The sequence below is a fragment of the Lepus europaeus genome, chromosome 7, assembly GCF_033115175.1.
Source record: "Lepus europaeus isolate LE1 chromosome 7, mLepTim1.pri, whole genome shotgun sequence".
In the NCBI taxonomy this organism is placed as follows: Eukaryota; Metazoa; Chordata; class Mammalia; order Lagomorpha; family Leporidae; genus Lepus; species Lepus europaeus.
In genome coordinates, this window is record NC_084833.1 from 93,418,919 (window position 1) to 93,443,570 (window position 24,652).

Below are 24,652 nucleotides of genomic sequence, written 5' to 3' on the forward strand. Positions count from 1 at the left end.
TCAGATACAATAGAAAGAGCAACCGCGACTTGGAGAAACGCCGCAAACACTCCTGCCATTATCCTGGCTGCACATAAGTTTATACGGAGTCTTATTTAAAAGCTCACCTGAGGACTCATACTGGTGAGGAGCCGCACAAGTGCACCTGGGAAGGCTGCGACTGGAGTTTTGCGTGCTTTGCTGAGCTGACCCACCACCACCGGAAGCAGGCAGGCGCCAAGCCCTCCCAGTGCAGAGCGTCCGACCCCAGCTGCTCGCACTCCGACCCTGCACTGGGAGCAACGTCAGACCCGAGCTGTTTGGACATTGGCAGAATCTGGAAGGCTCTCTGGAATGTCCACGACTTTCCTCAAGCCAGCGTCGTCTCCTGACGGGCAGCTGCCCCAGCACGCGCGCCAACAGTGAGTTCCCCTGGGCACTGTCATTTAACGGGGCGGTGTGTAGGAAACAAGTCATCTGGCAGGTACCTGAACAGGGACGGGTTGATTGTCAAGATGTTACTTGACTTCAGTAGGTTTTTCAAGAATAGGTAATTCTTGAGAGTTAATAGCCATGGAACAAATGTGGTTTTGTTCTTGTTTTGTATGAGTTGCCTATATTTGCTATTCAAGATTTTGTAAATATGCAAATCAGCTTTATACGTTTATTACAAAGTTTTTAGGGTTCTTTTGGGACAAAAAATCATACTTCTTTTGGAAAATAACCATGAGTGCATTTACAGTTAGAATTTGTGGTAAGAAACCTCTCATCGTCACCAAATTCATTTCTTTAAGAGGGAGGAATAATACTCACGTGAAGTTTAAAAGCAAATTTCATTCATTGCTTTAAATACAAGAAGACTTTTATATGACCAAAGAGCTTGAAGATAGTTATAATATGTAAAAGTTAAACCTATTAGAATAAACTAAGCACATTATCATTTTTAATGAAGGGCTGTAGTTCTCACGTATGACTGTTGAATTTTTTATGAAGTTTTCATGTACTGAGCTGTTTGCCTGCTTGTTGGGTAAATGACAATCTATGTGGATTTTGCATGTAATATACAGTGAGACACTAATGTAATCTAAATTACAAGTGTTGTTTAATCTGTTGTTACTACTGACTTAGTGTCTGCCTTAAATAGGAATGCCGTGTTGAAAATTTAAGGCAGCAAGTGTTACATATATGCAATACAAAATAGTTATACAATGCTGATGCTTTTAACCAAAGGGCAGAATGTACAGAATATATAAGCAAAATGCCAAAAGGGGTCTTAATTGAAATGAAAACTTCATTTTTTAAATATTGTTTATCTTTATTTTGTGGTAATATATTACTTTTGGAAACAATTTTCATAACTTGATAAGTATAGTTTTGTTGGAAAAGTTGCTCATAAAATGCATAAGTAGATGGCAAATGGTTTAAATAATTTTTTAAGAGACTTCAACATCTTTATACGTGGAAACATACCTATATAAAATTATGAATTGGTTGCTGGCCGGTGCCATGACTCACTAGGCTAATCCTCCACCTGCAGCGCTGGCACTCCGGATTCTAGTCCCGGTTGGGATGCCAGTTCTGTCCCGGCTGCTCCTCTTCCAGTCCAGTTCTCTGCTGTGGCCCGGGAAGGCACTGGAGGATGGCCCAAATGCTTGGGCCCTGCACCTGCACGGGAGACCGGAAGGAAGCACCTGGCTCCTGGCTTCGGATCGGCTTAGCTCTGGCTGTAGCACCCATTTTGGGGGGTGAACCAACGGATGGAAGACCTTTGTCTCTGTCTCTCTCTCTCACTGTCTAACTCTGCCTGTCAAAACAAAAATCACTTGCTGGTTAGCTTCTTTTTCACTCTTATTTTTGTATTGTGGTCATTGTATAGTTGTCGATTTTTTTTTTGAGAGACTGATATGTTTATATATTAAAGACAGCTTTTTTAAAAAAAAAAAAAAGTGCCAAAAAAAGAAAAAAGAAAGAAATGAGCACGATAGGGTTAATATTGTGGCTTAAGCTGCTGCCTGTGATGCTGGTATCTCATATGAACTCTGGTTGAAGTCCTGGTTGCTTCACTTCCGATCCAACTCCCTGCTAATGTCCTGGGAAAAGAGCAGATGATGGCCCAAGTGCTTGGGCCTCTGTATCCGTGTAGGAGGCCAGAAAAAGCTCCTGTGTCCTGGATTTGGCCTGCCCCAGCCTTGGCTGTTGAGGCCCTCTGGAGAGTGAACCAGCTGATAGAAGATCTCTCACTCTGCCTTTCCTTCTCTCTCTGAAACTCTTTCAATAAATAAATACATAAATAGTAAAAAGAAAAAGTGAGTAAAATATTAGGAATTGGTATATATAGCAACACACTATTAAGTGCTGCTGTTGTACAGGAGTTTGAGATTTTCATGTGGAAGAAATGTGAACAAAGTCAGAAGATGTCAACAGAAGTGAGAAATGACATTTACGGGATAACCACATAAGAGTTATTCCAGTGTTATCTGACTCCAATTCAGTATAAAAAGATGGCAGGCAATATTTGAAAAATCCCTGTTAGTTTTACTGCCTCCATGAATAATTCTCATTTTTTCATCTTTAATGCCCAGCATCATTATTTATGATTGAAGAATGACTCATTTTCTTGTATTATTGATGATATTTCATATTTTATTTGGGAGTAAAATCTCGTTTTATGAAACACTGGAAAATAAAATCTTTATCTAATAGTCTTCAAGAAATCAAATATGTACAATTACCATTCCATCATGGTACCTCATTCATTAAACAAACATGTCTTGAGCATATTATGTAGAAGGGAATGATGTATTTTAAAAAAGAAGAAAAAAAAAACAAAAAGGCACTGCCTCATTGACCAACATACAGCACTCAAAAATTTTATTTTTTGCCTTAAATTTCATGTATCTCCATAGATACATCTTCCATTATAGCCCAAGTTAGGTAATGAAATACATAATTTCTTGTTCTATTCCAGTTCCCTCAATATGTAATAAAGATCTCTGAGTAAGCAGAATTGTCAGAAATATATACTTAGTTATTGTCACATTCCTTTTTTTTTTTTTTTTTTTGACAGGCAGAGTTAGTGAGAGAGAGAGACAGAGAGAAACGTCTTCCTTCTATTGGTTTACCCTGCAAATGGCCGCTACGGCTGTTGTACTGCGCCAATCCGAAGCCAGGAGCCAGGTGCTTCCTCCTGGTCTCCCATGCGGGTGCAGGGCCCAAGCACTTGGGCCATTCTCCACTGCCTTCCTGGGCCACAGCAGAGAGCTGGACTGGAAGAGGAGCAACTGGGACACCAGAGCCGCAGGCAGAGGATTAGTCTAGTGAGCCGTGGCGCCAGCTGTCACATTCATTTTTACAAAAAAATTGGGACTAAATGACTGAAGATATTTACTAATAGGTGATACTACATTGCTTTTGTTTGTGCTCTTCTAGAAATTTTAGGGGGAGCACTTTATCATGAAACTTATTGATAAGTTGACTCATCATTTTTTAACATTTATAGATTCATTTATTTGAAAGGCAGAATGACACAAAGGGAAACACACACAGATACACATGGATCTTCCATCCACTGGTTTATACCCCATGCCACCTCCCCCCCCCCCCATCCCACCCAAATGGTTGCAACAGCTAGATCTTAACCAGGTGGTAGCCAGAAGCCAAGAACTCCATTCCGATCTCCTCCTGGGTCAAGGGCTGCAAATACTTGGATCTTCTTCTTTTACCTGCTTAGTCTCATTAGCAGGAAGTTGGATTGAAAACAGAGCAGCCAAGGCTCAGAACCGCTACACCACTACATGCTGTTGTCACAAATGGTGGCTTAACCTGCTGTGCCATAATGCAGGTCTCCATATAATTCTCCAGGAAGTTAGGAAATAGATAAAGATAATAATAATTGTTATGATTTCTTTTCATGGTTACTTTAACGTAAAAAAAAATTAGAACAATAATTAGATCTGTAAAATAAAATCAGAAGTTCTATCTAAGGTATCTTCTTTCCAATAAAACATATATTGTGATTTTATTTTACATATATATTTTTAAAATTTATTTAAAGTGAAAGCTAGTTTTTTTTTTTTTTTTTGACAGGCAGAGTGGATAGTGAGAGAGAGAGAGAGAGAGAGAGAGAAAGGTCTTCCTTTTGCCGTTGGTTCCACCCTCCAATGGCCGCTGCAGCTGGCGCATCTCGCTGATCCGAAGCCAGGAGCCAGGTGCTTCTCCTGGTCTCCCATGCGGGTGCAGGGCCCAAGGACTTGGGCCATCCTCCACTGCCTTCCCGGGCCATAGCAGAGAGCTGGCCTGGAAGAGGGGCAACCAGGATAGAATCCGGCGCCCCAACCGGGACTAGAACCTGGTGTGCTGGCGCCGCAAGGCAGAGGATTAGCCTGTTAAACCATGGCGCTGGCCTTTTTTTTTTTTTTTTTTTTTAGACAGCAAAACTCAGTGCCAGAAGTAATTCTATGAGATTCCAACTAACTAACATAAAGGAGTCACTGAGATGCAATATCTTTATCTAAAGTTTGCATTAGCTATACTGTAAAACACAGAATGTTTAGTGATCTTTCTTACATATTGAAAGTTCAGATTAATATACGTTTTCATTCTGGACAAAGTCATGAGACTCAATATTCCAGGTAAGTTAGGAAATCTCCAATTAGCAGTAATTACAGAATCAGCACTTGGTACACACTTGAAATAAATGCCTCTTTAAAGAGACTACATTTTAAATGTTTCTCATAAAAATATAGAAAACAACAATATGTCAAAGGGAAATAAAATGAAAACATACTGATAAGGAGCAAAGATAATTGCTGTGTTCAAATTTTCTTGTCTGTTTTTACCTGTAAGAAATGTATGCCCTACTTTTTACTACCATCTCCAGAGATAAGACAACTATATTTTTTACACTCTGGATCAAAGTTATGCTCACCTACTTTGAAGATAGTAACTGACACTTATGTTTCATAATATTGAGGAAAGCATCAAATAAATTTACATTAAACTAATAACAATTATTGATAAGACTAATATAGTTTTACTGACATGCCATACAAAAATTTTTAAGAAAATAGAGAAAATACTTCTAGTTTATCATTTTATGCTGGCAGGATGCAACATAGGTAATTTTTAACAGTATTTCCTCTTATTAGTATATTATTTTTTATTACTCTTATTTCATACAATAATTCATCAAAATGCATTGATGATCTGGTTTTTCTCTTTCTTATACTCATTTTTAAATCATTATAGATCCATGGGAAGTTAATAATAAATGTGTAGAAAGTTGATGTTAACAAAAATGGTAGAATAGGGAACTCCAGCTGTCTATCCTCCACAAAAAAATAACGCAGTGTGTAAACTGGAAAAATTTTTCAGAAATAAATTCCTTGGTAAATATTCTGGAAACTAATTAAAATCTTACAGCTGAATCTTGGTAAGAGAGTTTTGTAGAATTTTTAATTTCCTCAGTCCAATCTCTTGCTACATGCGCTGCATTCCTAGCAAGTATCTAGTATAGAGAATGCAAAATAGACACTGTTCAAAGAACTGTGGTTCTGTCAGGTGGCAACCTAAAGGCATGGCTCAATAAACTTCTCTTTACATTAACTATCTCAGAATTATTCCATTGCTGAGTAGGATACCAAATGGCATTTATCAAAAAGATTCAAAGGCAAATGTAATAGTCATGCCTGCCAGACAGTGGTACAGTTGTAGTAAGTTAGATAAATATGAAAACCTAGAATTACTATACAACCCATTTCTACTTGTAGATATATCTAAGACAGTTGAATAGTGTATGAAGATGCTTCAAGAAGCTTATGGAAAATGGAATTGAAAGATGTTTATTTTAATAAAATAAGATTTTGAAATTTCTGCCAATCTTTTTCATAATATGCATGCTTCATGTGATTTTGACCCCCCCATAGATGAAAATTTCAATTTTTTTCTCAAGGATAAACCTTTCTTTGAATTCCATTTTCCATGAATTTCTTAAAGTATCCTGATATGTTCAATATGAAGACACATGTTCAAAGAAAACAAGTATTTGTATGTGACTGTTTATACATTCATTGCTTATAATAGCCAAAATGTGGAAACAACCCAACTGGGTATTAAATGACCCACAGCTGAATAATACATGGTAAAAAAAAAAGGTTGAACTTTCAGAATTGTATGTCAGATGAAAGAAATCAGACACAGAAGTCCACATATTATATGACTCCATTCATATGAAGTGTCCAAATTAGGCAAATCATGGGGACTGAAAAAGATTACAGAGTCAGGAGATAGAGAAAGAGGAAAATAAGTGATGACTGCTCAATATTAAGGAGTTTCCTTTTTGAGTGATGAAAATATTCTGAATTTGAACAGTAATGATGGTTGTCTAGCATTGTGAATAAACTAGAAATCAGTGAGTTTTACACTTAACAATAAAGAGTGAATTTTACGGTAAGTCAATTTTAACACACATGTGTATACACAAATAGAAACACAGTGGGCCATGGGTGGAAGCTCAAACTGTTTAGGCCATGTCTTCCCCAATGTACTCTAGGTTTAGTAGGGACACTGGACACCCTGGTTCTTTCCTTAGTCTATATCAATTTGCAAGGCTCTTTGCCCAAAATTTGCCCTTGTGGCTCTTTTTGCAGTATGTAATTCAACATTCAGCATCTGAGTCCATAAACGAGAAATAATTTTCTTTGGTTGCATTAGAACAGAGTTTGACTAATAGAAGGCAAACAATTGACATCTTTTGGGGTATGTTCCAGGGCAGAAAATTAGCACCTTTAGAAGTTGAGAAGTTGTGGTCCCATGTGGCTTTCAGTTTCTAGACTCCAACTCACTTCCACCTACTTTCTCATCCAAGAAGGTGCTATATAAGCTTTTCATAAGTACATAATTGAGTCTCCCAGTGTTAATTTTAACTTGTTATCCAATCATTACATTTTTGTTTTTCCTTTGACATCTTGGTCTTTCAACTGGATACCTGCCTACCTAACAAGATTCAAGTACAAATACAAATAAAAGAAAGTTGGCAGTGGTCAAGGCCCAAACATAGCTACTTTCAAACCCAAAATAAATGGACTGAAAAACAAGAACTATTATATTGATGGACCATATTGTTTAAAAATGATGACTCAGTTGCTTTTCTTAATATGTACTATAATCAGGAAATCATGTTGTAATTCCTTTTTTACATGTATTTAACAAAAACTGCTTGGATCATTTTTTGCTTTATACTTTGCTGTAACACTACATAAACTTTTAAATTTATTTAAAATTGATTATTTAATTAACTTAACTCTGTGTATAGGATAAAACTATCTTCTTATTCATACAATTCACAATCCATTAGATTCCAAAAGTTACCTTTTCCTTGCTACTTTATTTCTAGTAGTAGCAGGTAACAACCAATGGATTTGGGTGAAGTGACATTCACTTATCCGTGTGCTCAGTGAAGCTTGTAACAAAGTGTTAACAGAGGAGCCAAAGATAGCTAGAAAAGAGAATGGCACCATGGTTTATTAGTACTGAATTTCTATCTTGGCCTACAAAGGAAGCGTTCATTGCACTGACCAGAAGGAAACAAAACTAGGGAGTTACCTACACCTCTCTTTCTAGCCTTCTGTTCAGCCCTCACAATGGGGAGCAAAGTAATTTATCTAATTTGTGAGATTAGTACATATTGCACATAATTAGTTTGGCTTCTTCCTCACCTCTTTCTCACACTGGCATGCTCTTTGAAAGAATTCCCTTCCAGGAAACGATTTTACCACATTGGGGTCAGTGAATATTGCAGAGAGGAGGTAAGGTAGAGTACCTCAGTTTCAGGCAAAAGGTATTCAGATCCTCTGAGGACACCTATTAAGCTGTAATGAAGCAGCTACTTTTATGTAATCTGTCTGAATAGTGTATAGACTTCTTACTTGGTTTAGAACTCAATGGAAAGGAGACTGACATAATTATCAGCCACCAATCTCAGTAATAGTCAGTGTGCTTGACCTAAATTTAAACCTTAGGTAGTTCTCCTAACAGGTACTTCTTTCTAGAAAATCCCCCTGACTTTGGATAACCTGTTATTATTATTATTATTACTACACAGGATAGTTTTATGTTGAGTGTAATGAGTTATGGTCAGTGGTCATGGATTGATTTATTCTACTTCTGAAACCATATGTACTATATCAAATTTGAGATAATTATGACAGATTCTTTTGTATGGTATGAAAATATGAATCTGAAAATGTTACAGAGTCCTTCATGAGCTTTTATGGTTAACAAGTCCACAATGTCAGGCTTTAAATACCCTCAAAGACAGGAATAGCTTATATCATATAATAGTTGAAGTCAGGAATCAGAAAGTTTTGTACATGTCATTAGTACCTCTCCCTGCCAGTGCATGATTGATCTATGGGATAATATAATGATTTGAATGTAAATTAATGTTTCTTTTTAAAATTCATTTAATTTATACAGGTTTCATGTATTTCATATATACAGATTTAGAAACATAGTGAAATTTTCCACCCTTCACTTCCTCCCCCCGCCAATGCTCCAACATTTCTTTCTCCTTCCTTGTCCAAATTCACTGTTAATTTTCACAAAGATCTACTGTAAGTTTACTTAGTGATTGTAAAGTTAAACCTACACTAAGTAAAAGAATTCAACAAATAGTATGAAGGAAAAAAAAATGTTCTTCAAAAGAAGAGACAAGGGCTGTAACAATCATCAAATCTCAAAATGTCCATTTGATTCCAATACATTACATTTTAGATACTCTATTAGTTACTTGAGATCAGGGAAATAATACGTATGTGTCTTTTTGGGACGGGCTTATTTCACTAAGTATACTGGTTTTCAGTTGCATACATTTTGTTGCAAGACAAGATTTCATTTTTTTTTAAGAGCTGAGTAGTACTCCATAGTGTGTGTGTGTGTGTGTGTGTATACCATAATTAATTTACCCAGTCATCAGTTGATGAACATCTGGGTTGATTCCAAATCTTAGTTAATACGAATTGTGCTGTAGTGAACATGGGGGTATAGAAAACTCTTTCATGTACTGATTACTTTTGGTTTAGGTAAATTCCCAGGAGTAGTAGGATGGCTAGGTCATATGGTAGGTCTATATTCAGATTTCTCAGGTATCTCCATACTGTCTTCCACAGTGGCTGCATCAGTTTACATTCCCACCAACAGTGGATCAGTGTACCTCTTTCCCTACATCTTCAACAGCATTTGTTGTTTGTTGATTTCTGTATGAGAGGCATTCTAACTGGAGAGATGTGAAACTTCATTGTGGTTTTGATTTGCATTCCCCTAATGGCTAGTGATCCTGAGCTTTTTTTTATGTGTCTGGTAGCCATTTGAATTTCGTCTCTTGAAAGATGCTGCTCAAGTCCTTTGCCCATTTCTTACCTGGATCATTTATTTTGTTGTTATTGAGTTTCTTGAGCTCTTTATAGATTCTGAATATTAACTCCTAAGAAGCTGTATTTGAAGCCGAATTGATCCTAAGCACTCCAATAGGGGATGCATCATTCCAAGTGGTGCCTTATCCTGCTGTATTACAATGACCTCTCAAACATCCTCATTTTCTGGTTTTTAAAGGAAAAGCAAATGAAATCATTCTTTTCCTGAGATTTTTCTTGATTGAACACACAATGAGTTCCAGTAGAGAATTGAACAGTTCTGAGAGTGACGAACTATGAAAATATACTAAAAGCAAGATCAAGAGGAATAAAGAGAAGTACGTTCCTCTCATATCTCATGTGTGTGTGTATTTGCATGCATTAAGAGTTCTATATGCATTTATGTAAGTTTCATTTACTTACATAATTTCTATCTTTAAAGTCCAAATCTTCCTGTAAAGACACATCTTTAACAGCATTGTTTCTTGCACCTGCCTTCCTCCAGGGGCAGGTTCCCACAAGATTCCGCAGATCCCTTTTCCTATTTGAATGTTCCAGATGCTGGTGTCTTACACTTTGCCTTGGTACCCCCAAAAGCTTTTTTCTGTCCAAACTGTGCTAACTCTGGTAAAAGCCAGAGACTCCATTCCTGTGAATTGCATAATCTTCATTTGCTCTACCAATAAAGATTGAAGATGTAATTCATCCCAAATTACTTTATGGAAAATACACCAGTTCCAAGTGCATTACATTTTCTCCAAAGAACACATAGTTTAGTCTCATTAAAGAATGTAAATATATCCTGTTAACTTTGACCTGAGTTGAAAAATACTACCCTTGGTATTGTGCTGAGAAGCCTTTGCCTCTTCCCAAGTCTTATTTGGAGATAAAAATGCCCTGCATTTGCTGAGAGCATGCTATGTAGGAAACTACCTCCACATAGTGGAAGCACTGACTTGGGTCATCTCAGAGGTGAAGGAATAGAAAAGCTTTCAGACTAAATTACAATGGTCAAATCACATGACATATTAAACCAGAATCCTGAGCAAGAGACAAGGAGAACGAATGGGACTAGGTAGCACATTTAGATAGATTCAAGCAGCATGAAAGGACTGCACTCCCAGAGTACTGGAGTTCACAGTGTTCATCAACTCTGCTTCTTTCTTGCTGCATCAAGCTTCACAGGTGACAGTTCAGTGATAAGGACCAGTGTTGATGTCTAAGGATGGGTGGGCCACTGAGGAAGATAACCTGATCTAAAGATACACTTTTGCTCTTTCAGATAGATTCAAGGAATTGCACTTGTTCAGAGAGTAGCTGTCAATTTGCTGTTGAACAGTCTTGGGTCTCATTTACATTTCTTTGGTAGAGCATTTGTGGGACCAGAATGGATGTCAACCAGTGTGACAGTTTAAGTGTGATAAAGTTCACAATATTTTTTTAAAAAAAAGATTTTATTTATTTGAGAGTTAGAATACATATGGTAAGAGGGAGAGACAGAGAGAAAGGTCTTTCATCCGCTGGTTCACTCCCTAAACGCCTGCAATGGCCAGAGGTGGGCTGAACCGAAGACAGGAGCCAGGAGCAGCTGGGATTAGATCTAGTGCCCATATCGGATGCTGGCGCCACAGGAAGAGAATTACCCTGTGCCACAGCTCCAGCCCCAAGTTCCCACTCTTGAGGCAACATCATCATGATGTGGCTTTTTTCATCTCTTGCATCTCTATGCAGCATATTTTTGCATCAGCATGGTTTTCCACTTATCTTTTCATTGGCTTTCTAACATGTTACTAATTTATAATCCATATTTATCAAGTTATATGAATTGTGCTTATGTGTTAAGTTCCTTCTTATTCTTCAGATACACAAAACTTATCCTATGCGTTTTCACTATGTCACAAATGCTAAACTCTCTACCACATTACTATGCATGTTTAATACTTCTTATGCATTCCATCATGCTCACTTTCTTATCTTCAGTAGCAGAATTGGATATTCTCAACAGTAGTGCAAGAACCCATTACAGAATGTCATTTGTGGATCCATCCAGTATGATTAGTTTTATTATCACAAAACGTATTTTTTATTCCTGATATTTTTCATGACAAAAAAAAAAGAGAATGCACATTTTAAAAGTAAGTAAAATACATTTTTCATGGTCCAGGTGAGAATTACTATTACCTTGGCCTGGACTGATAGTGCAGGATTCGGAGAAATGAATGAAACAGATAGAAAACTAGCCATCTAACAATAAAAGGGGGTGTTACCAGGGTAAAGAGATCAAGGATAACTTCAGGTTTCTGGTTCTTCACAAATATGACTCACTATTAAATTGTGAGAAGAAAAGAACTAGAGTGATATGATAGATGTGGGTTCAATGTAATTATTCTCCTAGGGAGATATCTAGTTTAGCCATTAGTTAAATATTGGTGTGAAACTTAGCAAACAAATTTAATGAGTATATACAGAGTCAAGAATGTACCATCATGTGTGCAGGATCTTAAAAATGTTCATGGAAAATGCATATTATGAAAACAGATATGATTGGATTTCAGAAAATTCGCATCAAAATAAACTTATCTGTTTTACATTTTTTAAAGAAATATGTTTATTTATTGGGGAGAGGAAAGAGAGAGAGAGATCCTATCCACTGACTCACCCCCTAAATGCCAAAAATTTTTTAGTCTAGGGTAGGCTAAAGCTGGAAACTTGAGGCAGACTCTCAATCCAGGTGTCCCACATGAATAGCATGGAGCCAACCAACTAATTCATCTTTTGCATCATCCTAGGCTGCACCTAAGTAAGTAACTATAATCAGAATCAGAGCCAGAGCTTGAACCCAGGCACTCTGGTATAGGATGTGGGTGTATTAAACAATGTGTCAATGACTAGACTAACCCACCCCAATAGTTGTCTTTGAATCTAATTTTTCCACATACATTTGATGCACTCTAACAGATAACTATTAATTACCATGAAAATTGAACAATTTGATCTAGGAAGAGACTTGTTGAAGGGCTGAAAGAAATTAATAAATCTATCTATGAATATAAATACATACATTGCTACTGTGTACTATATGAAGGTCATTTTTAGCCTTTTTTTATATTAACTAAGCTGTAAGATGGTAACCCAAAATTTTTTGAACAAAGCTATGAGAATATAAGACTTTATTGAGAAAATCCACAATATTTCTATGTGATATTTCAGAACTTCTTCTTAACATGAACTTGAGGGATAGGAAATAGCATTAAGCTCATTTAAGAGTTGTAGAATTCTTTAAGACAATGCACAGTGATTTTAACAAAGTTTTCTGAGGCATAGCATTGTAAAGAAAACACTTTGACCTTTCGAAACATTTTCTTCCAAATGTTAACACCAAGAATACTCTTTGAAGCAGAATGTAAGTTGGGAAATGAAGAGAGACCCATGTGTGCCAGTTCTCCAAGAAATATTATCTGCAAATGAAATATATAAAAATATTGAAGAATGTGGCCTTTTTGTAAATGTGAGAAACTCCTCAAGCCACAGCTTTGAAACAATGTCTGACTTTGTGTCATTTTGGAGGGGAGAGAGACACCAAAGCTGGGTCAGAATGAAACCTCAGGTTTCTTTAAAAGGCTGAGAGAAAGCCTTCATGGATACTCATCGTAAAACCTGGTGATTTTCTTAGGAAGCAGTCCATGGTAATGACCTGTAGCATTGAAAATAGTGGAAAAAACAAAATGCAAACTCTTCCAGTACTAGTTACCTAAAAGAGAAAAAGAACCGAGCTCTTGACATTCCTTGACTCTGGGCAATATCTTTATCCACTATACCTGTTTCATACTATAATTTTTGTATTTATTGTTATCCTGTACACATATTTTGAATGAATATAGCTTTCTTGTTTCAATGTGATCCAATCTGTTCTATCACTGAAAACAAAAATATTAATCCTCTTATTACCATTTCAACCTTGCAGCTACCTTTCTAAATTTTCTTTCTTCTTACACTCATGTTTAAAAATTTATCTAGGTTTACTATCTCCATTTCCTCCTACTCTGCTCAATTATGTCTGACCTCTCTCTCCTATTTATGACTGTTCCCAGATTTTCCAAAATACTCTCACCAAGTAACCCATGTCCGCCAAGTAATACAATCTAATGGTCATTTACCAGGCCTCACTTCACCTGGCATCTCATTCACATCAGAATCTGTGTTCAGCTAGAGCATGCTTTTTGCTAGTAATTCTGTAAAACATACTCCCATTTTTTTTCTAATACTTTGACCCTACTTAGTGAATCAAATATGCCACCAGATTAATCTTTGCATCTCTGGTTTTGAACTCCAAAGTTTTCCAGCATCTGTTTTAGAACCTATTCTCATGCTGTTCCCTGTTCTTGGATGACTGTATCTACATCTAGGATATTAAATATCATGCTTAGGAGGAGCAGCTCTCCAAATTCTCTTAATAGTTATTTCCTTTGAAACACTGAATGGTGAAATCCTCTACATTTCATTTTGAAATATGTCAAAGGCATCCATAGCATTCTTTCACGATTCCTATTTAACTGGACAGTCCAGTTCTAAATTGGGTCATTTCTCATTGTTTTGGCCAGCTTATTGTTTCATTAATAATGGTATAAACTGCATACAGTTTTTCTCTGGACCAGGTTTAAGAATAGTACTACCACGTTGCTTCCTTCTTCCATACCTGGAAATGTGAACACTGGACACCTGCTGAATGGAAAATCATGCAGGACCTCTTCCTGGGGTCCCAGCTGAAGCCTCACCGCCTTGGCAGGCTCCCATGATGAGGACCTTCAGTTGTTTCTGAGACTGTTGCAGTTACAGTTATTGAAAATATTGAAGATGTTGTCATCACAAAGAATGTCTGGCTCTAGATCTCTGTGCTCCGGCCCACAGATTCTGTTCTCATTGCCATGGGACATGAACACCAGGAATGTGCTGTCTGAGGAATGGTGTTCTCCCCAGGCAGCAAACTCCATTAGTTCTGTTTTCTTCTCCTAAAGAGACTCCAGAGTCATGTTCAGAGAACTTTGCGTATACAGATTGTACTCACATAATAGATTGAGTTCACAATTATACACTAAGGAATTGGGAGATGTAGACTGAATAGAATCATGAGAGAAACACTATTCTGACATAAAACCAGAGAATTTAGGTGTACCAAGTACTAAAATTAGTAGGGCTTATATAGAATCTAAGCCAGTGGTTTTTAATGGATTTCAGAAGATTCTGGGAGATGGATTATAATAAGATCCAAGTGAGATACTAAGGTCATTTCACCAATAAGATCATTTTCTTTAATCTGTGTTACAATGGAATTCCTTTAACTGCTCAGTTAAAAAGATCAGGAGACTTTTCTATGGACAAAATTTCATAGCACCTGGGTCAGCATTTGCAGCTTAGTGGGTTAAACCATCACTTGTGATGCCAGCATCCCATATAAGAAGATAGTTCAATGGGAGCTGGTGCTGTGGTTCAGTGGGCTAAAGCCCTGGCCTGCAGGGCCGGCATCCCATATGGGTATCGATTTGAGTCCTGGGTCTCCACTTCTGATCTAGCTTTCTGCTCTGTCCTGGGAAAGCAGTAGGAGATGGCCCAAGGACCCTGTACCAGCATGGGGGACCCAGAAGAAGCTCCTGGCTCCTGGCTTTGGATCAGCTCAGCTCTAGCTGTTGTGGTCATTTGGGGAGTGAACCAGAGGATGGAAGACCTTTCTCTCTCTCTGACTCTACTTCTCTCTGTAACTCTTTCAAATAAATAAATCTTTAAATAAAATAAATCTCTCTCTCTCTCTCTATATATATATATACATACATACATATATATATCTCCCCCTCTCTCCTTCTCTCACTGCCTCCCCTCCCTGCCTCCCTCTCCCTCTTTTTCCCTCCTCCTCCCTCCCTCCTGCCTCTTCTTCTTCTACTTCTGTGTGTGTGTGTGTGGGGGGGGTTTGTGTGCGTGTATGTGTGCGTGTATTTTCCCCTCTGTCTCTGTCTTATAATTAATTTAATTAGTTAACCAAAGAATTAATTACAACAAGTTTCTTTACCATGGAGCAGCAGAAACTTAGGTTTAAACTGGTCTTTTTTATTTTTTAAAGATTTTTAAAATTTTATTTGAAAATCATAGTTACACAGAGAGAGAAGGAGAGGCAGAGAGATAGAGAGGTCGTCCATCCTCTGGTTCACTCCCCAATGAGCAACAACAGCCAGAGCTGCACAATCTGAAGCCAGGAGCCAGGAGCTTCTTCCGGGTTTCCCATGTGGGTGCAGGGGCCCAAGGACTTGGGTCACCTTCCACTGCTTTCCCAGGCCATAGCAGAGAGCTGGATCAAAGTGGAGCAACCAGGACTAGAACCGATGCCCATATGGGATGCTGGCACTACCTGCAGCGGCTTTACCCACTATGCCACAGCACCAGCCCCTAAACTGGTCTGTTTAAAGTCACCCTGGGTATTTTGGGCAGAATCACTTTTATTTGTGACTATGTGTATTTTATTTTGCTATACAACTATCCTTATATTTAGAAACTAGATTTTGACATTACAAAGCCTTTGCAAATTCATTCTGTAACTATCTTCCAATTTCAGAAACTCAAGCTTTTGTCTAACTCAGACCATCAAATAAAAGGTGTCTCCCCAGTTCATAATTTCAGAAAGACCCAACAGTTTTAGTAAATTCTGCTGTAGAGAACCTCTCTAAATCTTTGCCATGAGATCATGCATTAGAAAAAAAAATAAAATCCAAGACATCCTATTCTGGAGCAAGAGAATTCCTGTGACGTAATACCTCTAGTTCTTACTGCAGTCAAGGAAGAGATTGAACACAATTTAAAAGGGAAGAAAGCTTGCCCCCTCTATTGAGGGCATTACCTGAGAAGTGAGATTCTTTTATAATCACAGAATATCCAAGGTCTTCAAGTAGATCTTTCATGTTCAAAAGGTCAATCTCAGAACCATCTCGATTAGGAAGATATCTAAATTCTTTGTTGCAGATGATGAAGCCCAGGTGTGTTCGGTCTTCCTTCTCCATCACTGGATAGATCTTCAATCAACAGTCACAGCGTTATTTATCCAAGGCTTCCTCCCTTATATCACCAAAGTTACAAACAAAAGATGTCAATATACTTACAAAAGGGACTCCAAAATGATAACACATGTGCACTAGGTTTAAGTATCCACACTACAAACTCAGTTTGGGTTAGACAAGGAGAGGAACTTAGAGTATGTTCCAGGATAGCATAGAAGAAACTGAAAATCTAAGTCAAGGACCACTCAGACCACATCATATGCCCCTAATCTGAATATGCCTTTGACAAGAAATAAATGTACAGTATATCCCTAGTGTCTCGTTTGAATAGACAATATTGTATCTGCTTGTCCTCACACATGTCACCTCATCTAACCTTTCTTTATGGAAGTGATTTCGAGGGCAAAGCTTCAGTGGTACATTGGGCTGGGCACTCATGGTTTTCTGCGTAGCTAAAAGAGAGAAAGAGAAGAAGAAAATCATCAAGCAGTAATATCCACTGTAGTGCAGTAATGCAGACCAGTTAACTGTGCTCTCATTCTTTAAGCATTTGTACTGAAATTCCACTGAACAGTATAACAAAACAACACATTCAGTTCATTTTTAAAGTGACTAAACCAAAGATTTTGAACACCTCTCCCTTTTTTAACATTCTGCTTATTACTGATCCCACCACAAATTTCTGTGTTTTTGTTAGTGGCTGTGACATTAACTAATCTTCTACACTTTGGAGTCACATAAAAAAAAAAAAATTTGGAAGGAAGCCCAGTATGCATCCAGGCTAGTAAAGTCTCTATTTGGAGGCTTTAAATCCATTTACAATATCTCAACTTTATTAACAGTATTCTGACAATTCCATTGATAGGGATAATACAGTTCTCTAAGGCTGTGTATCCTAAGACATGTGCTTTGTAAGTACATGTGCATGTATTTCTGACATTGGGACCATGCAGAAACATCTAACTGCTTTCCTGATGTAACTCCTTAAATTCTTCCATTACTTCAATGTTTCTTTCCCTGTGCTTCCATTCTTATATGAAAATGTTCTCACATAAACAATTATTGTACTGTATCTTGATTACCTTATTTTCCAAAATCTTACTTGATCCATGGAGATATTTTTCATCTTTATATTCCCAGTATCAAGAATAATATCTGGTAAGCTTATAAGTTTATACTTGTTAATGAATGGACATTTTAAAGTCCATGAGAATAGCTATGAGGTAACCCTGTGTTTTCCATTAGGGCAATAAGTTTTCAGTTCCTTGTATTTTTGCATAAGAATTGTTCCATCATTTTGAGCACTGAATACAATTCTGCTTTCCCTCTGACCCTGAAAAGAATGTGTCCTAGCTGAGGGCAGTGCCTCTACTTACGTTATGAAGTTCATCCTCTCTCACCATAAGGATTTTACTCAGGTGTTTATTCTATCCCATGTTCAACATCATCAGATTTTCTCTGTCTCCCTGGTATGTTATTCCAATTGGCATGCCTTAATATTAATCATTTAAAGCAAGACTTGTCTTGGCTTTGTTTCCTCTCCAGCTGTCATCCTTTTTTCACCTCTGAATAAAATTTAATGAACTCATGATTTATTTTCACTATTTCCTTTTTTATGCCTCTTAGTTTTTCCTTATATGCAATCTGACTTGCTATTCTCATCTCCTAAACGGAATACTTATCATCATGCTACCATTGACCATTTGTTGATTTCTGAGCTTTCATGTAGTTGAACACATTGTTTTTCTTGACAACTGTTCCCTATGATTCTATGTTGCTAACTTTCCCAGCCATTTTCCCCAAAGACAGCTGTCTTCATTATTGTCTCTTCCTTTTCTACCTTCCTTCCAAGAGTTGGCTTATTCTATATGGGCACCTATGCAATTCTCTTTCAAAACACTTTCTATTGGTGGCATCTTCCAGTTTTTTCTTTTAAAATACCAATATTCTGGTTGACAAACCCCAAAATTTATTCTCAACCCTGATTTCTCTGTGAACTCAGTTGAAAATTTGCTTTTCTATTCAACACCTGCTCTTGCAAATACCATCTAATTATGTGCAAAGAATGACACTTAATATATGTCTACTGCAAATCTCTCTCTTCTTCATATAAGTTTCCATTGACACAGTAAATGGCACATACACCCAGTTGCCAATCCAAAAACTTATACTTCTAATTGATTCTTTCCTCTTTCATAACCTATGTTCAGTTCATTAACCAAATTCTGTTGATCCTATGTCAAAACTAGATCACAAATTTAACCACATGCCATCATCTTTATGACTATAACTACCATCTACAAGTTACAATCTCACTTGGAATATGTAAACAACTCCTAATTAATCTTTCTAAATCCTATGCTTATCCTATCACTACTCTTCTTTTAACCCTTCTAAGATAGTAGTAAATAAAAGGAGAATTCATTATAAATTTTCTTTTGTAAAATCATGTTACATCGTTGGAGTTGCAATTCTCTTGGATCTATTAATATGTTATAATTTCAATAGTGGAAGGTAAATAAAGGGGAGAATTGAGAGTATGTTTAGAAGAAAGTAAACCCAAGGAAAAGAAAAAAAAGGAGAAAATATAAGTGGTCAAAATAAAGATAGAAGAGGAATAGACTATCAATGGGAAGAAATAGAATAGATTGTAAGAAAGAGGTATAGGGGCCGGTGCTGTGGCATAGCAGGTAAAGCCACCACCTGCTGTGCTGGCATCCCATATAGACACCTGTTCTAGTCCCAGCTGCTCCACTTCTGATCCAGCTCTCTGCTATGGCCTGGGAAAGCAGTGGAAGATTACCCAAATCCATGGGCCCCTGCACTCGCGTGAGAGACTTGGAAGAAGCTCCTGGCTCCTGGTTTCAGATTGCCGCAGCTTCAACCATTGCAGTCATTGAGAATGAACCAGCGGATGAAGACTCCTCTCGCTTGCTCTCTCTGCCTCTGCCTCTGCTTATCTGTAATATGCCTTTCAAATAAATAAATAAATCTTTAAGAAAAAAAAGAAAGAGGTATAATGGGGAACTGAGAATGAAGTGGAAAAGGGAAAGTGAGAAACTAAAAGTTCTCTCCAGGCTTTAGCACTTTATTTATAACTTGTTGAAAGACAGTATCATACTTGTAATCAAAGACTATTTCACATTGTTTCTGGTTTTTTTTTTTCAATTTATTTTATGTAAAGCTAAGATAAAACTTAGTTTTCATCAAAATATTAATAAATACTCTGCTTATGACTCCACCTTTCTGCTAATGCAAACACCAGGAGGCAGCAGGTGGTGGCTCAAGTGCTTAAATCCCTTCCACTCATTTAGATGACCTAGATTGAGTTCCAGGTGCATGGTTTTGGCCCTGGCTTTTGCAGGTATTTGCAGAATGAACCAACCAATGAAAGACAATTTCTTTCTCTCTCTCTCTCTCTCTCTCTCTCTCTCTCTCTCTCTGATGTAAGATAGCTCCCCCCGCCGTGTGTGTGTGTGTGTGTGTGTCTGAATCACTTTGCCTTTCATAAAAAATGCATAAAAATTTTAAAGAATACTTATACTTGCTTTAGACATATGTTTTAGCAATGGATGTTAACAATAATAGACGACTGTGCCAAGCAGAGGCTGTACAATCATAATATTATGAATAAGCAACTTTTATGGAGTAAGAATATTATTAAAGAAAAAAGATGCAGAGGTATAAATGTGATTGGGATGTATCAGGGCATTTGTGTTATTAAGTAAAACAGAGAACCATATGGAGAGGGTTCTAGAGGATAGTTTATTCTTCGCTTGAAATGGAATAAAGAAACTGTACAAGGTCAGTAGAAGATTACTCACTTAAACTCAGCTGGGTCATAGCCTCGAAGATGTTTTTGCCTACCACTTGTGTTGCATTAGTGGTATTAACCTGGTTTTCAGTGTTGTTCACAGGGGAATTCACTTCTTTCTCTGTTCTGTATAATCCATTTCCACTTACACATTCCTCATCCAAAATGGCACTAACTGGGTTCCAGGCAATCCTCTTCCACATGTTAACTGAATCTTCTTCAGGTGGCCTCTTAGCTGTCAAAAACTATGGGATCTTAGATATAGACAAAAATTTAGGTATCAAATTCAAGGCCCTAATTTTACTTTGCATAAGAATCACCTGGAAAACTTCTACACACCCATTCCCAGAAATTCTGATTTCATAGGTGAGTGTGGGACCCATAAGCTTTGATTTCTAACAGTCCTCAGGTGGTGCCAGAGCTGCAATTTCAGGAGTCACACTTGAGTGACATCTACGGTGTTCAATTCTCCCCGCATTTTACAATGGAAACGGAGATTCAGAAAAGTAAAGCAACTGCATTAAGGTACTTAATGTGATAGCTCACACAGTTTAGTCTTTGTATCATCTGTGAGCCCTTCACATCTTGTACCTTTTATCAAGAACTAATTTAAAGAGACATTATATTGAATATTTGTAGCAGTAAAACACAACCATATCATAACGCATTTTTAAAAATTGTTATTTATTTTTATTATTTATTTGAGAGGCAGACACACAGAGGAGAGGGAGAGAAATTGATCCTATCATCTGGTCCATCTCCCAAACCCCTCCCCAAGTGCCCTCAATGGTCAGACCTGAACCAAACTGAAGCCAGGAGTCAGAAACTCAATTCAGGTCTTCTCTGTGGGTGGCAGGGACCCCCAAACATGAGCTGTCACCGTCTGCCTCCCAAGGACTGCATTAGTGGAAGCTGGAGCCTGGTCTCAAACCCAGGTACTCAGATATAAAATGTAGATGCATCTGCTAATGTCCTTTTTTATTTTTTAAAAATTTTTAAAGATTTTATTTATTTACATGAAAGTCAGAGTTACATAGAGAGAGAAGCAAAGGCAGAGAGAGAGGTCTTCCATCTGCTGGTTCACTCCCCAACTAGCTGCAATGGCCAGAGCTGTGCCAATTTGAAGCCAGGAGCTTCTTCTGGGTCTCTCTTGCAGGTGCAGGGGCCCAAGGACTTGGCCCATCCTCCACTGCCTTCCTAGGCCACAGCAGAGAGTGGATCAGAGAGGAGGAGCCGGGATATGGAATGACGGCCCCACCCGCCACACCACAGCGATGGCCCCTCTGCTAATGTCTTAAAAGCGAGGCCAAACAGGTGCCTCCAGTAATAGGCTTTTGTTTCTGTTTTCAAGGCCTGCAAGATGGCTTTCTATGCAGAGTTTGAAAGCACAAGCTGGATCTTATTGATTTGTTTTTATAAACAAAAGATCAAACAGATAGAAGAAGGAAGGAGGAAATATAAGTTACTCTGTTCAAAAGTTACTCTGTATAAAATCTCAGCCTGACAAGAGAATGAGCCAAAAGAAAAGTCTAAAATTTCAGGAAAAGTTTAAGGAATTAGGTTAAAATTTTAAAATATTTTCTTTTGTTTCAAGAAGCCAAAACATATTAAGAGACTTATTCTGTTAGCATATTCATTGCTATGCTCCAATCTCCCAGATCCTCTTTTATCCTCTAAGTAGTGTTTTCTAGTGGGTTCCTCGCCATGCTTCCTCCTTCTTTCTCCCAAGACCTAACTCCCACAAAACATAACCAAAACAAATAAAAAGCCAGAACTGCTTATCAGCCATGTCTGCTCTGATATTTTAGACAGGAAAAGCTATGAAAATGAAAGCATTCTTTACAGCCTCTTTTGTTTCCTCTCTGTGGACTCATATTATGACGCTGTATAAAAGGAAAACTCCACCTCATCCAATTCTTTTTCTTTGCCAGAATATAATTGGTCTCCTGCTTTGATATGTCTTTACTTTGGAATACATGTAGCAAAAATTTGTGTTTATTACTTGATATAGCACAGTTATCAGAATGAAAGATACACACATGCAAACACAAGTCCCTACTGTTACCTACTCTGTATTTTACATTGTTATGAATCTAATTAAACCCCTGTTTGTCTCTGTGCCACCATCAGCCTCTCTTCACTGATGTCTGCTCCACTCCAGAAATGTGAATGTGAAATGCTTGAGGAGAGAGACACTGACGGAAAACTGCCTGGTGATAATATTCTTATAACCATTTTAAAAAATAGGTGAAGGGGCTCTTGTGGCACTGCAGGTTAAAGCGCAGCTTGTAACTCTGGCATCCTGGATGGGATCCAGCTGTCCCTATGCCTCTGATCCAGCTCTTGTTAAAGCACCGGGGAAGGCAGCAAAACACAGCCCAAATGCTTAGGCCCTTAAGCTTGGGTCTTGGCTTCATCTTGGCCGATCTGACTGTTGTGGCCATTTGGGGAGGGGACCAGTAGATGTAAGATTCTCTCTCTCTCTCTCTCTCTCTCCCCCTCTGTGTGTGTATGTGTGTGCGTGCATGCATGTGCATATATATCTATATATATATACATAACTACATATGAATAAATCCATATAAATATGAATTTATAAATCTATGAAAAATAATAAAATAAAAAATAAGAACTGGATGAGGGCAGTGTTTGGGCTAGCTGTTAAGATTCCCACATCTTGGGCCGGCACCGCAGTGCAATAGGCTAATCCTCCGTTTTGCGGCGCTGGTACACCGGGTTCTAGTCCCAGTCGGGGCGCCAGATTCTGTCCCGGTTGCCCCTCTTCCAGTCCAGCTCTCTGCTGTGGCCCGGGAGTGCAGTGGAGGATGGCCCAAGTGCTTGGGCCCTGCACCCCATGGGAGACCAGGAGAAGCACCTGGCTCCTGGCTTTGGATCAGCGCGATGCGCCAGCCGCGGTGGCCATTGGAGGGTGAACTAACGGCAAAAGGAAGACCTTTCTCTCTGTCTCTCTCACTGTCCACTCTGCCTGTCCCACATCTCCCATGTCAGAATGCCTGTGTTCCTGATTTCAGCTTCCTGTTAATGCAGACTCTGGGAAGCAGTGGTGATGGCTCAGCAATTGGGTCCCTACTACCCATATAGGAGACAAGGATTGAGTTCATGTCTCCTAGCTTTTGCCCAGGCATTTGGGGAGTGGACCAGCACATAATAGTATACTTCACTCCTCCATTTATCTATCTTTCTCAAAAAAATTAATGAAACCACATATAAATAATCTCTCTTCTTTTCTCTCCTGATCTTCTGATTTGTCAATTCTGTTTAACATAAAGGAGTAGATATTGTTGTGCAGTTCTAAACCCAGACTGTTCAAAACCTGTGCACTTCTGCCTTTTTGATACCTCAGCCTCGATTATATTACTGGAAATGAGAGCTATCACATGAAGGAGACTCAATTGTCTCATCCAAGGTCACCCCTGTTTTTTGTTTAAACTTCACAATGTATGGCAAGTATTTTGAAAGATTATCACATAAGGACTATTTGATTTTTTGGATGGCTGCAGGGTATTTCAGGTGTTGATAATAACTTTAAATGTTTTCTCAAACTCATGCATCCACAAAACAACTAAACCAGTCATACACAAAAGCATATGATAAAAACCATATTTTTGGGACCAGTGCTGTGACATAGTAGGTAAAGCCACTGCCTTCAATGCTGGCATCCCATATAGATGTTGGTTACTGTCTTAGCTATTCCACTTCTGATCCAGCTCCCTGTTAATGGCTTGGGAAAGCAATGGAAGATGTCCCAAGAAGAAGACCATGAAGAAGTTCTTGGCTACTGGCTTCAGCCTGGCCTAGCTCTGGCTGTTGAGGCCATTTGGAGAGTGATGGAAGATCTCTCTCTCTCTCTCTCTCTCCCTCCTTCCCCCTCTCGCTGGCTCACCCTCTTTCTCTGTAACCCTGACTTTCAAAACAAATAAATGAATATTTTAAAAAAAGTATTTTCTAGTACCACACACCCTACTCTCAGTTCAACATCTTAGATGCAATTTCCCTAGATAATTTCTGTTTCTGCTTTTTCATTGTAATCTTTGAAACTCTCAACAGTGCTTTTTTTTCCCTATTACCTGGTATACGAGTAGAAAACATATGCCATTGACTATCTCATAAGAAAATGAAATGTAGGTCACTTACACTGTCTCATTTCTATCCTGTTCCACCCAGTATTTGATGAAAATATAATTTTTAATTATTTTGTTCATTAACTTTTAAATGTTAAATAATATGTTTCATCAATTTTTTTGGTAAAAGTAAAGATTTATTTTGATACACAATAAATTTGAAACCATGAAGTACACGTGTAGTTTCTTCATAATACTCATTTGCCATGAAGTTTCTGAAAACCCATGATATGCATTGATTTCAAAATAGTTTGCACCAAAATAAAT

The 24,652-nt window shown here is 38.0% G+C and overlaps 2 protein-coding genes across 3 annotated transcripts in view; both read right to left on the minus strand.

The window, feature by feature from the left end:
- LOC133763892 (caspase-12-like) lies at positions 1–16,558 on the minus strand. Its single transcript, XM_062197596.1, is given in 6 exon segments — positions 1–467; positions 12,737–12,991; positions 14,165–14,197; positions 14,200–14,398; positions 16,268–16,444; positions 16,532–16,558. Coding segments are annotated over 6 exon segments (1,158 nt in total).
- The window catches only part of LOC133763380 (caspase-13-like), a 26,301-nt gene continuing 18,052 nt past the window's right edge, over positions 16,404–24,652 (minus strand). The window contains exons 8-9 of one of the 2 annotated variants that reach the window (XR_009866401.1): positions 16,806–16,881; positions 16,404–16,487 (exon numbers count right to left, since the gene is read on the minus strand). Coding sequence is in view for 1 of the 2 variants with exons in the window: in XM_062196944.1 (XP_062052928.1) it covers positions 16,864–16,881 (18 nt within the window). In the remaining variant the exon portion in view is untranslated. Of the gene's footprint in view, positions 16,882–24,652 lie in introns of both variants that reach the window. The other variant, XM_062196944.1, reaches the window with a different exon arrangement.